The 15,923-nt window shown below is 43.7% G+C and overlaps 1 protein-coding gene across 3 annotated transcripts in view; it reads right to left on the reverse strand.

The window, feature by feature from the left end:
- Positions 1 to 1,314: 1,314 nt before the first annotated feature.
- The window catches only part of LOC134342577 (sialate:O-sulfotransferase 2-like), a 294,342-nt gene continuing 279,733 nt past the window's right edge, over positions 1,315 to 15,923 (reverse strand). For 2 of the 3 annotated variants that reach the window (XM_063040887.1, XM_063040891.1), the window contains exon 8: positions 4,895 to 6,480. In XM_063040887.1, coding sequence (XP_062896957.1) covers positions 6,128 to 6,480 — 353 coding nt within the window. In that variant the 3' untranslated portion in view covers positions 4,895 to 6,127. Of the gene's footprint in view, positions 2,654 to 4,894; positions 6,481 to 15,923 lie in introns of those variants that run through there. The other variant, XM_063040888.1, reaches the window with a different exon arrangement.

Below are 15,923 nucleotides of genomic sequence, written 5' to 3' on the forward strand. Positions count from 1 at the left end.
GGTGGGTGGGTCGACATATGAAATTGGTGGGCTGGGAGATCTGGACTACATACATATTGTGTGTCATTGTATTTTTACTATATTCTATATGTGCTTGTGTATGCGAGGACTGTGCCTCAAATGCACAGATTCAACAAGCAGGAGTCCAGCGTCGGGGTGAGGACTGGACTGGGCCTCAAAGGCGCCGTGTGGCAGGGCAGGTCGTCAGATGATCTCGGTGGGGTGGTCCGGACGATATACATGCATATTCTGCCTTGTTGTATTTTACTGATATTCTATACGGCTTTGTTGATGTATGTGTGAAGACTGGGCATCATATCGCGAGGGGAGGGCGTTGGGACTCTCATTCCGTGAGTGTGAGCCTGTGTGTGACTTGACAATGTGTTTAGCACCTTGACCCTGTCTCCTTTGGTTATATTCACCAGCATTCATGGATGGTTAAATGACAATGAAACTTGAATCTGTTGTGTGTCTGTGATGCTGCTGCAAGTAACTTTTTCATTGTTCACACATGGCCTTGTGCTTGTAACAATAAACCTGGCTTTGACTTTGACATGCAAAGTCTATACAATTAAAGCTGTGTTTGTGTCTGAGCACACAAACATAGGGTCCTCCACACCCTTGAGTCACAGCAGTTATAAGAGAGATTGGGATATCTCTGACTACCACCTTCTTATCCAGCACATTCCCAGTTCCAGGAATATTGTCAGCAAAATAACCATCATGAATACCTCCAGGCAATCACTACAAGCAACAAGCAGAGGAATTATTATTCAACTCTCCATTGGCAAAACCTTCCAACCCCAAAGTCCTTTTGTCCAAATTGGATGTTTTCTGTTGGCCAGACCTACTCGATATATTGAATTTTTTAAAATCAAAATTTCTAGTTCCACTACCTTGCTACCCATGGAAACTAGAATTATTAGTTATAAAAAAGATTCAAGCTTCTCTTTACTTTGATCACCAATTCTTCTGGAAACGCCATACCTCTTTCCAGTTGCCGTTGACAACAGTGGTGAATTCTTGGAATGACTCACTTCTTTGACAAAGGAATTTTACCAATGCACAAGACTAGCATTGCTCTGAAATTGCACTCCTCTGCACTGTCGTGTTTTTTACATATCTTGTATTTACTGTGTAGAGATGTTTTCTTAACATAAAGGGTCTGAATTTTCCTAGGCCATCCCACCAAGATCACTCCATAACCTATGTGTAACAGCATCAAGAGTACTGCAAATCTGACACAGTGAAATCCTGCCGCCTTTGAGAAAATTCCACTTAATTGATGAAAGCAGACTGGGCTGGGGTTTAACATTCAATATATTTTCAAGAAATGGTGGGAACATAACATGTCATTTCCAAAAAAACATTTACATTATGGACAAATTCCTACATTGATCACTGTACTGATGGCTGACTTCTGTACCAGTGTAGAATCCATCATTTTTATCACCTTCACCACTAGCTTCCACTTCTCAAGTTCTTGTGGACCATTTCTGACACTTCTCTCCCTCTTCCTGATCTTTATGCTTTATGACTCTATGACGCTCTGTCTCCATCTCAGAAGACAAGCTCTCCATTGATAATTACTATTAACACCGACTCTCACAGCCTCTTAGACTGGACTTCTTCCCACCCTCTCTGTCTCCAACTCAGAAGACAAACTACACTGACTCCCACACCATGTCTCTTGTAAGGATAACATCCTTTTCTCTCAATTTCACATTCTCTGCCAAATCTGCTCTCAGGTCATCTTTCCAGATCATCTGAAGTGTCGTCCTCTGTCAGGAAGTGTGGCTTGCTTTCTGTGGTGGTTGACAGAGTCCACTCTCACATCTCCTCTGTTTCTGCATTTCTACTCTCACCCCACCTCCCATCAGACCGAGCGGTTTCCCTGGTCTTCACCTTTCACCTCGTGAACCTCTGCACCCAACATTTCACCAGCTGCCACGCGATCGCATCAGCAGCCACATCAGCTCCTCCCCACTCTTTTCCACCTTGCAGTCCCTTCAGCGAGGATTAACCCTTGCCCTCCTTCATGTCTTGGGATCCTTCCAAATGAGTGGGGACAATAACCAGCAGAAATGAGTGCCATGGTACTCGATACCCTTGTTTCATCTGATCCAAACAAGGGATTAGAGAGAGTACGTTAGAGCAGCAGTTAAGTGTAATGTTATTACAGCACTAGTGACCCGAGTTCAATTCCTCTGCGGTCTGTAAGGAGATTGTATATTCTCCCTATGATGGATGGATCTATTTTGTTTCAGAGCTAGGGCACCCCCCGCCCCTTAGAACTATGAATTAATCTGTTGTCTATGCATGTACATTGTTCTCACTCTCGTTGCAATGTAGACCCTTATTCTAGTATGGGGAATAAAGAAGTTCTACCACTAGTGACAGATCACCAGCCACTTGTGTCCATTTTCAATCCCAGGAAGGGAATTCCAGTGACAACTGCTAACGGGTTGCAACGTTGGGCGCTTTTCCCAGGAGCCCACTATTAATGACAGAGTTCAAGGATAACAAACTACACAGCAACGCTGATGGCTTGTCACATCTTCCACTATTGGCAATCGAAGAAAGAAAGTCTTCATACTGTGATCAGCAGGAGTGTTTCACATCACACTGGTGGACCAGTTGTCAGTAAGAAATTCTGCAACACAAAGGGAAACAAGGAGTGACCCGACAGTGTCAAAAGTCTGTGAAATCACCATGCAAGGATGGCCAGTTCATGGTAATCCTATGTTTCCAGAGTCCTCATGTCGTGGTCCCCTCTAAACTGTGCACCAAAGTGTTAGAGAATCTGCATGAAGGACACTTGGGTACAATCAAGATGAAGAGTCTCGCCTGGAACTACAGTATGTGTGGTGGCCGGGAATAAATGAGCAGATTGAAGACTTGGCCAAAAGATGCTCGGGATGCCAAAAAGTTCAAAATGCACCCCAACACCCATGGGAGTGGCTGTCGTCACCATGGCATAGATTATATATTGACTTTGCTGGACCATTCATGGACTCATGCTGTGGATGCTCGTTTGATATGGTTGGAGGCTATACTAATAAAGTCAACTACCTCAGCAAAGACTCTCTGCTCTTAGGACCACCTTCACCAGAAATGGCTCACCAGAACAAATCGTGAGTGACAACGGACCACAGTACATACCCGAAGAATTCTGACTATTCATGAAGAAAAATGGCATCAGACATTTCAAGTCAGCTCCTCACCACCCAGCAACGAATGGTTTAGCTGAAAGGTTTATCCAAACCTTCAAGCAGTCCATTAAAGTGCTGGACAAGGAGGACATTTCTCTGCAGCACAAGTTGGACAACTTCCTTTTTGTGTATTGGAACTCTGTTCATGCGACGACAAATCAAACACCTGCACTGCTGTTCATGAGCAGGAATCTGAGATTTTGCATAGACCTCCTGAAACCAGACCTCTTGGAGGACATGCAGAATAAACATTTCAACGAGTTGCTAAGTGAAGCAGCAAGGAGCTTTGAGATTGGACAGCAAGTCCTGGTGGCTGATTACCAAGAAGACAAGTGGACACCCGGTAGGATACCTACAAGAACTGGACCACTGATGTACACAGTGGATGTTAGAGATCATACATAGAGACGTCATGTGGACCAGATATTGGATGCTCAACCGAAGGACACACCTGAGTTGATTGCATCCAATAAGATGGGCACATTATAGTCACCTGACTTACCTCTCAGTGATGCTCATGTCACTGACAGCAATGTGACACCAGAAACTGAGGACATTGTCTTAGACAAGACACCTGCCAAACCTGATGCAGGTCCACAGGTGTTATCCTAGAAGAAACAGTGCCACCCAAAAGACTGAACCTTTAGAACTGTGAAAACATGTTTACTTGGAGTATGTGTTTATGAAAGGGAAATTGAATGTCTTGTACGAATACACTTTTTTTGTTGCATTAATCTAAAGGGCAAGGAATTTTAATATATGGATTTATTTCTTTTAGAGCAATGACCTCCCTCCCTTAGCACTACCTTTTGATCTGCTGTCTGCACATGCACTGTTCTCTACATATATGCATTGTTCTCATTCTCGTTACAATGTGAATACGCCAGTAAAAGCCATCTCCCGCATGCGTGCTTTTATTTAATATATCTGTAGGTGTGTAGACAACAGACCAATAGGTTAATTTTCTCCCATATTCCTACATTATTTCAGTTTGCACCGCTATGCTTTGCACCATCTCGTTTCGTGTTTGTCAGTGTACGTATTGTTGAAATTTTCATTACCATGTGTAACTGTTCACCCTGTCAGTTTCACGTGAGCCAGGAACTTCATTGCACCCTGGTGTCTGTGACAACAAACTGTATGTTTCCTCATAGTTCAGCATAGAGAGCATCTATCAGCAGGCAGACAGTGCAAAACTGAACAGTTTCTGAGTTACCTGCTGCTTAGGAAGAGGTGGAAGATCAAACCAGGTGCTGGAAATCTAAATCCAATACTCAGCTCAGCAGTGCTAAGCTATTTATTCTGCAAACCCAACTAAACTATAACACCAAAACTGTTCATTAATGGATCTCAAATGAATGATTAGAGCAATTTTAGCTTTAAGAAAATGACAACACAGCAGGAGTCCATTTCTTCCCCTGTCTTTTCAATTTATCTGCAGTTTTATCTAGTTTGAATTTAATTACTTTCCTAATCCACTCATGTAGCTTCTCAAAGAAAATTGAATGGAAATGAGTGTTTTATTGAGTTACCTAATGTAAATAATTGACCTGAATTATATCTAAGTTCTCTCTCCTCTCTTTAGTCTCTCATCTGCAGTCTCTTTCTTTCTCTCTCCCTCCCCTCCCTCTCCTCCCCTCTCATCCCTCTTCCCCCCTCCCCCCCCACAACAAAGGCTCTGCGTCATATCAGTGAGGTAAGATCTGCTGCCATGTTTATAAAATACACTGATTTCATTCTGAAATGTGTCACCACGGCTTAGCAGGTAGTGGAGGAGAGAAGTGGTTGATCGTGTTCTGAAAGGAGCAGGAAACAGGCTGTGATGTCCTGTCATGTTAAGTATGTTGATCATCCCAGATGTTCTTCGTGAATGAATTTGCCAGGCCTGAACTCTAAACAACAGCCCAAAATCAATTCAGTTTTTGAGGAAGGTGTGGAAGAGCAAGACAGTGGCTGTGTTCTCAATCAAAGCCGGATAGGTTTGCACCTGATAAACCACGTGGTGTGATCCAGATGGGTGGGTGTTGGTTGAAATTATAAGTACTTGCTTTCTCTCAACTTGCCCTTCTCTTCCCATTCCCTCCTTGGTAAAAAGGCTCTTGGCTGGTTCCTCCACATATTCATTCCAACCAATCACAGTCTCCACTTTTCTCTGCAACTCAGCTCCAGATTTGACAGTCCAAGAACAGCATTAAAAACAGTAGCAAAGGTATAATTCCAGTTCCTAAATGTCACAAAGCCCATGGACCACACTGATATCTCCCTCCATACTGTGGCAAACTCCACTTCCTGAATGTCACAAAGTCCACGAGTCACACTGGTATCTCCTTCCACACCATGGTAAACTCCAGTTCCTGCATGTGACAAGGTCCACAGGTCACACTGATAATCTCCTTCCACACCACGGTAAATGCCAGTACCTGAATGTCACAAAGCCCATGGAGCACACTGATATCTCCTTCCACACCATGGCAAACTCCAGTTCCTGAATGTCACAAAGCCCACCAGTCACACTGATATCTCCTTCCACACTGTGGCAAACTCCAGTTCCTGCATGTCACAAAGCCCATGGACCACGCTGATATCTCCTTCCATACCATGGCAACCTCTGACTCCTGCAGGTCACAAAGCTCAAGCATCATACAAATACTTCCTTCTACATTGTGGCGAACTTCAGGCAGTCACTGATCCTGGCAATGCTCCACTTCCTAAAGGCTGCTTCCTGGCATAACAACGCTCTACAGTTACTGACACCCCCAGCTGTTTATATCCGGTGAACTTCTTTCTAGATGCTGGAAGCACTTAGGAAGCTAATAGCTGTTGAATATTAAAAGAAGCCACCCACTGTGGGAGAAGGAATACTGACCGGGGAAAGAGAGAACACAGCTATGTCCCAAAAGCATTTACCAACAAAATCATCTGGGGGCGTAATCCTCAGGAACACCAGTTAGGTTTCTCAGTTTGAGGGCCACGTCTACAGTCTTGACAAAAGCATCAATCATTTTCCTCATCTCAGGAGTGTAGGGATCATATTCCAGTTTTCTGAGGCCAGAGCGTTTGAAGTTCCCATCCTTTTGGCTCTCCACACAGAGCAGCCTGTCATCGGAGACACTGAGGCCCAGGATGGACACCATCTTTTTCAGTTGGTTGAACAGATCGTGCTTTAGATCTTCATAGTGGACCACAAGGACTTCCTTGCCGTACTTTAACCAGTCGAGGGTGTGGGATGCCCACCAAGGTGCATAGTTCTTCACAAACTCAGGCCATTCTGTAGAACAAAGGAAATCATTAAATATTAAAGACCTCTTTGGGTTAATTCATGCCAACACATTTTCAATAGGTGACATTTCGAGAAGGCAGCATTCATCATTGAGGATCTTCACCATCCAGGACATACTCACTTCTCATTGCTACCATTAGGGAGGAGGTAGAGGACCCCTGAAAACACACACTCAATGTTTTAGGGACAGCTTCTTCCTGTCTGCTATTGGATTTCTGAATGGATCATGAACCCATGAACACTACCTCCTTATTTGCTCTAATGATGCACTAGGTATCTGTTTTTTAATATCTCTTTTTTTAACTTATAGTAATTTTTATGCACTATACTGCTGCCACAAAACAATAAATTTTATGACAACATCTCAATGGCCACTTTATTAGGTAAACTTCATTAATGTAAATATCGAATCAGCCAATCATGTGGCAACAACTCAATGCATAAGAGCATGTAGCCATGGTAAAGAGGTTTAGTTGTTCAGACCAAACATCAGAATGGGGAAAAAATGTGATCTAAGTGACTTTGACTGTGGAATGATTTTCAGTGCCAGACAGGGAGGTTTGAGTGTCTCAGAAACAGCTGATCTCCTGGGATTTTCTTGCACAACCATTTCTAGAGTTGACAGAGGATTGTGCAAAAATCTAGTGAGCAGGAGTACTGTGGGTGAAAACATCTTATTAATGAGAGAGGTCAGAGGGGAATGGATAGACTGGTTCAAGCTGACAGGAGGGCAACAGGAACTCAAATAACCATATGTTACAACAGGGATGTAATCAAAAATCACTTGTGTTGCCACCAAACCTCCATAGTGTTGTAACGAACAGCATCAAAAAATGGAGAGGGAGGAATCCAGTTATGCTGTTCATAGAAATGAACAGACAGTAGGTACATGCATTACATTGTTGAATTAAATAATATTCACATGTGTGGGTGGACATATACTCAGTGGTCACTTTATTAGGTACACCTGTACACCTCGTTAATGCAAAATATCTAATCAGCCAATCATGTGGCAGCAACTCAATGCATAGAAATGTGTAAACATGGTCAATAGGTTCAGTTGTGTTCATGCCAGACATCAGAATGGGACAGAGAAATGTCATCTAGGTGAATTTGACTGTGGAATGATTGGAGGTGGATTGAGTATCTCAGAAACTGCTGAACTCTTGGGATTTTCACACACAAGTCTCTAGAGTTTACAGAGAATGGTGTGAAAAACAAGAAGCATCCAGTGAGCAGCAGTCGTCTGGGTAAAAATACCTTTAAATGAGAGAGGTCAGAGGAGAATGGCCAGACTGGTTCAAGCTGACAAGAAGATAACTAACTCAAATAACCACCCGTTACATCAGTGATGTGCAGAAGAGCATCTCTGAATGCACAACACGTTGAAACTTGAGGTGGGCGGGCGACAGAACAGAAGACCACAAACATACTGCACACTCAGCGCCCACTTTATTAGGTACAGAAGGTACCGAAAACAGTGGCCACTGAGTGTAAATTGGGTGTCGATAACCCAGGGAAAGACTGTATATAACAACAGAGAGAAACGAGTGACAGAACTAAAAATAACCATTTGCTCTTCTCTATGCCAAGGTTAGAAACATAAAAACATAGAAAATAAGTGCAGGAGTAGGCCATTCGGCCCTTTGAGCCTGCACCGCCATTTATTATGATCATGGCTGATCATCCAACTCAGAACCCCGCCCCAGCCTTCCCTCCATACCCCCTGATCCCCGTAGCCACAAGGGCCATATCTAACTCCCTCTTAAATATAGCCAATGAACTGGCCTCAACTGTTTCCTGTGGCAGAGAATTCCACAGATTCACCACTCTCTGTGTGAAGAAGTTTTTCCTAATCTCGGTCCTAAAAGGCTTCCCCTTTATCCTCAAACTGTGACCCCTTGTTCTGGACTTCCCCAACATCGGGAACAATCTTCCTGCATCTAGCCTGTCCAATCCCTTCAGGATTTTATACGTTTCAATCAGATCCCCCCTCAATCTTCTAAATTCCAACGAGTACAAGCCCAGTTCATCCAGTCTTTCTTCATATGAAAGTCCTGCCATCCCAGGAATCAATCTGGTGAACCTTCTTTGTACTCCCTCTATGGCAAGGATGTCTTTCCTCAGATTAGGGGACCAAAACTGCACACAATACTCCAGGTGTGGTCTCACCAAGGCCTTGTACAACTGCAGTAGTACCTCCCTGCTCCTATACTCGAATCCTCTCGCTATAACTGCCAGCATACCATTCGCCTTTTTCACCGCCTGCTGTACCTGCATGCCCACTTTCAATGACTGGTGTATAATGACACCCAGGTCTCGTTGCACCTCCCCTTTTCCTAATCGGCCACCATTCAGATAATAATCTGTTTTCCTATTTTTGCCACCAAAGTGGATAACTTCACATTTATCCACATTAAATTGCATCTGCCATGAATTTGCCCACTCACCCAACCTATCCAAGTCACTCTGCATCCTCTTAGCATCCTCCTCACCGCTAACACTGCCACCCAGCTTCGTGTCATCCGCAAACTTGGAGATGCTGCATTTAATTCCCTCATCCAAGTCATTAATATATATTGTAAACAACTGGGGTCCCAGCACTGAGCCTTGCGGTACCCCACTAGTCACCGCCTGCCATTCTGAAAAGGTCCCGTTTATTCCCACTCTTTGCTTCCTGTCTGCTAACCAATTCTCCATCCACATCAATACCTTACCCCCAATACCACGTGCTTTAAGTTTGCACACTAATCTCCTGTGTGGGACCTTGTCAAAAGCCTTTTGAAAATCCAAATATACCACATCCACTGGTTCTCCCCTATCCACTCTACTAGTTACATCTTCAAAAAATTCTATGAGATTCGTCAGACATGATTTTCCTTTCACAAATCTTTGTCCGATGATTTCACCGCTTTCCAAATGTGCTGTTATCACATCTTTGATAACTGACTCCAGCAGTTTCCCCGCCACCGACGTTAGGCTAACCGGTCTATAATTCCCCGGTTTCTCTCTCCCTCCTTTTTTAAAAAGTGGGGTTACATTAGCCACCCTCCAATCCTCAGGAACTAGTCCAGAATCTAATGAGTTTTGAAAAATTATCACTAATGCATCCACTATTTCTTGGGCTACTTCCTTAAGCACTCTAGGATGCAGACCATCTGGCCCTGGGGATTTATCTGCCTTTAATCCCTTCAATTTACCTAACACCACTTTCCTACTAACATGTATTTCCCTCAGTTCCTCCATCTCACTGGACCCTCTGTCCCCTACTATTTCTGGAAGATTATTTATGTCCTCCTTAGTGAAGACAGAACCAAAGTAATTATTCAATTGGTCTGCCATGTCCTTGCTCCCCATAATGAATTCACCATGTTGCCAGCAAACATTTCTCAGCTTGGTGTCACAGCTGACTGGCTCGGAGTGGGCTGGGACAGAACCAGTGTTGCTGCTTGCTCTGTGATCAGATGTACCAGAGCAGATGCCTGAGTAAGCCGTTAACTCCCCACTGAACCATCAGAGACAGAAGCTGTTTCATTAAGCAGATTCAGGGCAATCCACCTTGTGTAATCACAGCACATAAAGCTTTGCTTTACAATGGCCCTGAGGAGATCATAAAACTAATGTCATGGAAGAGTGTGACAATTTTGCAGACACTTCAGTCATGTCAAATGGAACAGCTGGGGCAACACAGCTGGAGCTGTACGACAAGGCAGGGGTCTTAGTCAAGTCTGCATGATTATTAGAGTATATGTACTGGAACATTCCAGCCCTTGCAATAGAACGTCAAGATCAATTAAATTGTGCTTAATGTTATCTTTAACTAATTCAGACCCATCAATTTAATGGTTTCCATCTCAGCTTGGGATCTTCCAACACCTGTTCCTTCTTCTGTTCCATGGTAGGAATTCCATCGGCTTCCTCTCTCAGCATCACTGCTGTGGATGGAGACTCCAATGCACAGGATCAAAGAGGCTACAAACTCAAGACTCCCCACCACTGAGGACATCTTCAAGAGATGTGCCTCGAGAAGGAAGCATCGATTATTTCAGCCCCTCACTGTCCAGGTCTTGCCCTCTTCTCGTTCCTACCCTCAGGGAGGAGGTACAGGAGCCTGAAGATGCACACCCAATGCTATAGGAGCAGCTTCTTTCCCTCTGCCATCAGATTTGAAAGTTGAAAGTAAATTTATTATCAAAATACACCTGGTATAAGTCACCAATTACTACTCTGAGATTCATTTTCTTGTAGGTGTTTGTAGGAGGGCAAATAAATGCAATGTAATCCATGATAAACTGCACACAAACACAGCTGAGCAGCCAATGTGCAAACGAAGACAAACTGAGCAAATATACACACATAAACAAATAAATAATCCCGAGAACCTCAGCTGAACCATCCATGAACTCATGAACTATCACTATTAACCATCTCTACGTGAACCTCGCTCTTCCTCTTTCACACTAGTTTTATATTCATTTATTTTTTTACCTTACAACAATGTTTTATGTCAGACACTGTGCTTCAGCCACAACACAACAAATTTCACAACTTTTAACAGTAATAACAAACCTAATACTGATTCTTCACTCGGACAAATGTCACTGAGACGGTGTGACACGTATCACTCGAGTGTAGTAAATGTCACTGAGGTGGAGTGATACGTATCACTCGAGTGTAGTAAATGTCACTGAGGTGGAGTGATACATATCACTCGAGTGTAGTAAATGTCACTGAGGTGGAGTGATACGTATCACTCGAGTGTAGTAAATGTCACTGAGGTGTTGTGATACGTATAACTCGAGTATTGTAGTAAATGTCACTGAGGTGGTGTGTACATATAACTCAATTATTGTAGTAAATGTCACTGAGGTAGTTGTGATACGTATCACTCGAGTATTGGAGCTTTGTAACCAAGCCATTCTTTGTGGGTGAAAATCTGCTGCCACTAGTAAATGCCAAGACTTGCTACACACTGGGTGCGAGCAAAGCCAGCCGCGTCAATATAATGCCATAGGCCACGAACTAGACGAACTGTCAATCTCACTTGGATGATAAAATGGTTGGTTTGGGAAACTGCTTTGTCTCAACAGCAGATGTTCCATCGTCTTTGAGTAAATGAATCCCATGTCCTTACAAATTGGGATGTATCCTATTTTATCTAAATGAAGAAATTTTAATCCAAACCCAACCTTCTGTTATATCTTAACAGCAAAGGCATAAGACTGGCACTGGAACTGAAAGTAATCTCTCTGCCAACACTTCTTTTCCAATTCAACACATAAATATCTCAAGAAGCTTAAAAGGCTTACTGTGTCAGATTCACCACAGTTCTTTGTGTGAAGTGCTTTCTTTATTGCCTGTGTAGCAGATACTGTACACTTGCTGTGGGCACACAACATCAAAGTGCAAATCAGAGCTTCAATATGTGACCATGAACACTAAACTGGCAAATACACTCATTGGCCACTTTTTGAGTGTATGTTCCTGGTCTTCTGCTGCTGCAGCCCATTCACTTCAAGGATCTGCACAAAGACAAGAAAAACTGCAGATGCTAGAAATCCAAAGCAGCACACACATAATGCTGGAGGGACTCAGCATCTATGGAAAAGAGTAAACAGTCGACGTGTCAGGTCGAGACTCTTCATCAGGACCCTTCATCCTAAGGAAGGGTCTCAGCTGGAAATGTTGATTGTTTACTCCTTTCTATAGATGCTATCTGGTCTGCTGACTTCCTCCAGCATTTTCTCTGTGTGTCACTTCAAGGTTTGTCTTCCCGTCAGCTTGAACTAGTCTGGCCATTCTCCCTTGACCTATCTTGTTAACAAGTCACTTTTGCCCACAGGACAGTAGCTCACTGGATTTTTTTTTTGTCTTTTGCACCATCCTCTGTAAACTTTCAATACCTCACTTGGTTTCATTCTTCTGAAAGAATTCTTGTTCTCTACACAAATATAAAACCTGTTGTCCCACGAGGATGATTTCATCCAGTTCCTCTATATCAAGCAACTTATCATCATCCTTGGTGATTTCAAACATCTGACCTCCCCATCGCTTCAGACTCTTTTGCCTCAGTGATTTCCAGCTCAATAACTCTCTGAGATCTCAGCCCTCATCCAATTCTGGCCTCTTTCCCAATGCAGCCTTTAGTCGCTCGAAAATTTTTCATTTGCATTTTCAGCTGCCTCAGCCTACACTCTGGATTTCTCCCTCCTCCTTCTCTCCTATTTCTACGTTGACTGAATTCTGCTTTCAACAGTGTACTCTGCATACTGTTTCCTTTGTACTACCTCGATGTGCTTATGCACGGTGTGATCTGCCTAGATGATACATAAAGATTAGATTTAAAGATTGGCTTTATTGGTCACATGTACATCGAAACATCGAGACATACAGTGCAATGCATCATCTGCACCAACAACCAACATGGTCCAAATATGAGCTGGAGGCAGCCCGCAAGTGTCGCCAACAGCATGCCCACAACTCATGAACCCTAACCATACAATTCTGGAATCTGGGAGGAAACAGGAGCACCTGGAAGAATCATACACATTCACAGGGTGAGTGTACAAGCTCTTTACAGACAGCAGTGGGGATCAGACCCCGCTCAGTGATCACTGCCACTGTAACATGATTGCATTATTTACTTCAACTCTGTGCTGCCCCATGTAACCAGAAGCTTCTCACTGCATCCTGGTACATGTGACAATGATAACCCAACACTAACATTTATAAGACATTCCTTGAAATCTACAACGTTTGTACTTCTTTGACAAACCTTGATGATCTCCCCTGATGTTCATTCCCTGACCCCATCTGAAACCAGTTTCATTGTTGTTTCTGTGAAACACCTTGGGAGGTTTTACTGGATCAAAGGCACCACATAATGGACGTTGTCGCTCTTCTTCCTTCCTTCATTCTGACCCCTGTCACTGTCACAAAAGCAGCAAGTCAGCAAATATTTCAGCCAGGTTTGCATGCTGACCAGTTGGTGGTGACGAATCAGCGCACAGGAGGGAGACTGAAATTCTGGCAGAATGATGTCTCAACAACACCTTCTCACTCAATGTCAGCAAAAGCACAGAGCTGATTACTGACTTCAGGAGGAGGAAACTTAAGATCGATGAGCCAGCCCTCATCAGGGAACTGGAGATGGAGAGGCTTGGTTTAAATTCTAAGGTGTTATCATTTCAGAGGATCTGTCCTGAGACCAGTATCTAAGTGCTATTACAAAGAAGGCATGACAGTGCCTCAACTTTCTAAAGAAAATTGCAGATTTGGCACACCATCTACAACTCTGAAAAACTTCTATAGATGCACAGGGGAGAGTGTCCTGACTGGTTATATCATGGCCTGGTATGGAAAAGCCAATAGTGAAGAATTTTGGAAATTCCCTACAGAATGTAGTGGATACAGTCAGTGGCATGTACACTTGGAGACATAACAATGTTCTCAAAGTTGTAACAGAAGCGGCTGAGCAGAGAGTACTGCAGCACAACTTATCTCATGCCCCATGCTGCACAGAACATCGCATATCATTTGTGAAAGAAGACTCCAAGTCAAGGGTGTACGGCACAAGCCCACAATCAAGCATACTTTCTTCAGCCAATGATTGGTGTGTCAAGGCCGACCTGGATGGGAAAGGCAGTTTCCCGGAGCAAATAGCTTTCACAACATTGCGTCCAGATATAATCGTATGGTCTGACACCAGTAGAGAAGTGGTTATTGGTGAACTCACAGTCCCCTGGAAAGACCACATCGATGAAGCCCATGAGTACAAGTTAACCAAGTATGCAGAATTAAGATCAGAGTGCAGAGACAGAGGGTGGAAGGTCTCATGCTATCCATTCAAAGTAGGCTGCCGTGGCTTTATTGCGTTCACTTTCCAGAAGTGGCTGCGTGACCTTGGCTTCACTAGAAGAGAGATCAAGTCAACCAGCAGGGCTGTAGCTGAGGCAGCAGAGACAGGATCAGCATGGGTGTGGACCAAGTATGTCCAGAGGGGCAGATAGTCAGACAGTGTATACATATCATGCAAACCCTTCAGTAGTTGCATAGACACCTAAAGAGTAGACTATCTCTTGGATGGAAGTGACCAACAACTCTGATAGAGGCAGATGCCAAGTTTTTAAGCTCACCAGTGGGAGGTGGTGCTTTAGCACTGCCAGCCCACCACCTCGAGGGAGTCTTGATCATAAGTGGGCTGAAACTCCTGAAGACAGGTGGCAGATCAACTGACGATCCCACTGGTGATAGCACAGGACAGTTAGCATCTTAGTCCACGTGTATTTTCAATTCAATTCAGTCCAGCACATCACAAAAAGCCCTCCCCATCATTAAGCACATCTGTTTGGAGCATTGCTACGAGAAAACAGCATCCGTCATCCAGGAACCCCACCATCCAGTCCGTTCCATGCTCTCTTCTCACTGCCGATGTTCCAAATTTTGTTTGTTTTTTCGCTTGTTCATTTATTTGCTTATTTATTTATTTACTATTTTGTTTATTACAATTTGTCTTCTTTGGCACGTTAATCTTTTATTTACTGAGATACACTACAGAAAAGGCCCTTCTGGCCCTTTGAGCCACGTTGCCCAGCAACCCCCAATTTAACCCCAGTCTGATCACAGGACAATTTACGATGAACAATTAACCTACCAACCGGTACAACTTTGGAAACCGGAGCACCCAGAGGAAACCCACGTGGTCACGGGGATTACGTACAAACTCTCTACAGGCAGTGGTGACAATTGAACCCCGGTCACCTGTACTCTAAAGCATTGTGCTAACCACTACACTACCATGCCGCTCGAAAGAGTGGGCAAAGGAGACAGTGAGACAGGTAGGAGTCGAACCTACAATCTTCTGATCGCTCATCAGAAGTGTTATCCATTGTGCACAGGCTCAAACTTTGTCTATTGATTCTGTTGTGTTTCTTTGTATCTACTAGTGAATGCCCACAAGAAGATGATTCTCAGGATAGTATATAGTAAAAAACACACACTTTGATGTTAAGTTAATTTTGAATTTGACCAAATGCCCATCGAAGCTAGTCCCATTCACCTGGTTTTGGTCCATATCTCTGTAAACCTGCTTCTGTTTCCCCACCCTGAGAGTGAAGACAAGCACAAATGGGAGGGAGTGTTCCTCTGCTCTCTCTGTTTGTTAATGTGACACTTTGCCACACCAGGGACACCAGAGTATTATGTTCATGGCCAAGAAAACTCAGCACCACCTTTACTTCATCAGGGTCTAAAGAAATTTGGCAGGTCCCGATCCTTATCGATTTTCATTGATGCTCCATGAAAAGCATTCTATCTGGATGCGTCATGGCTCGGTCTGACAACTGCTCTGCACGTGACTGTAAGAAACTATAGGGAGTTGTGGACACACCTCAGCACATCACAGAAACCAGACTCCCCTCAATGAAACCTGT

The sequence above is a fragment of the Mobula hypostoma genome, chromosome 2 (assembly GCF_963921235.1).
Source record: "Mobula hypostoma chromosome 2, sMobHyp1.1, whole genome shotgun sequence".
NCBI classification, from domain to species: domain Eukaryota; kingdom Metazoa; phylum Chordata; class Chondrichthyes; order Myliobatiformes; family Myliobatidae; genus Mobula; species Mobula hypostoma.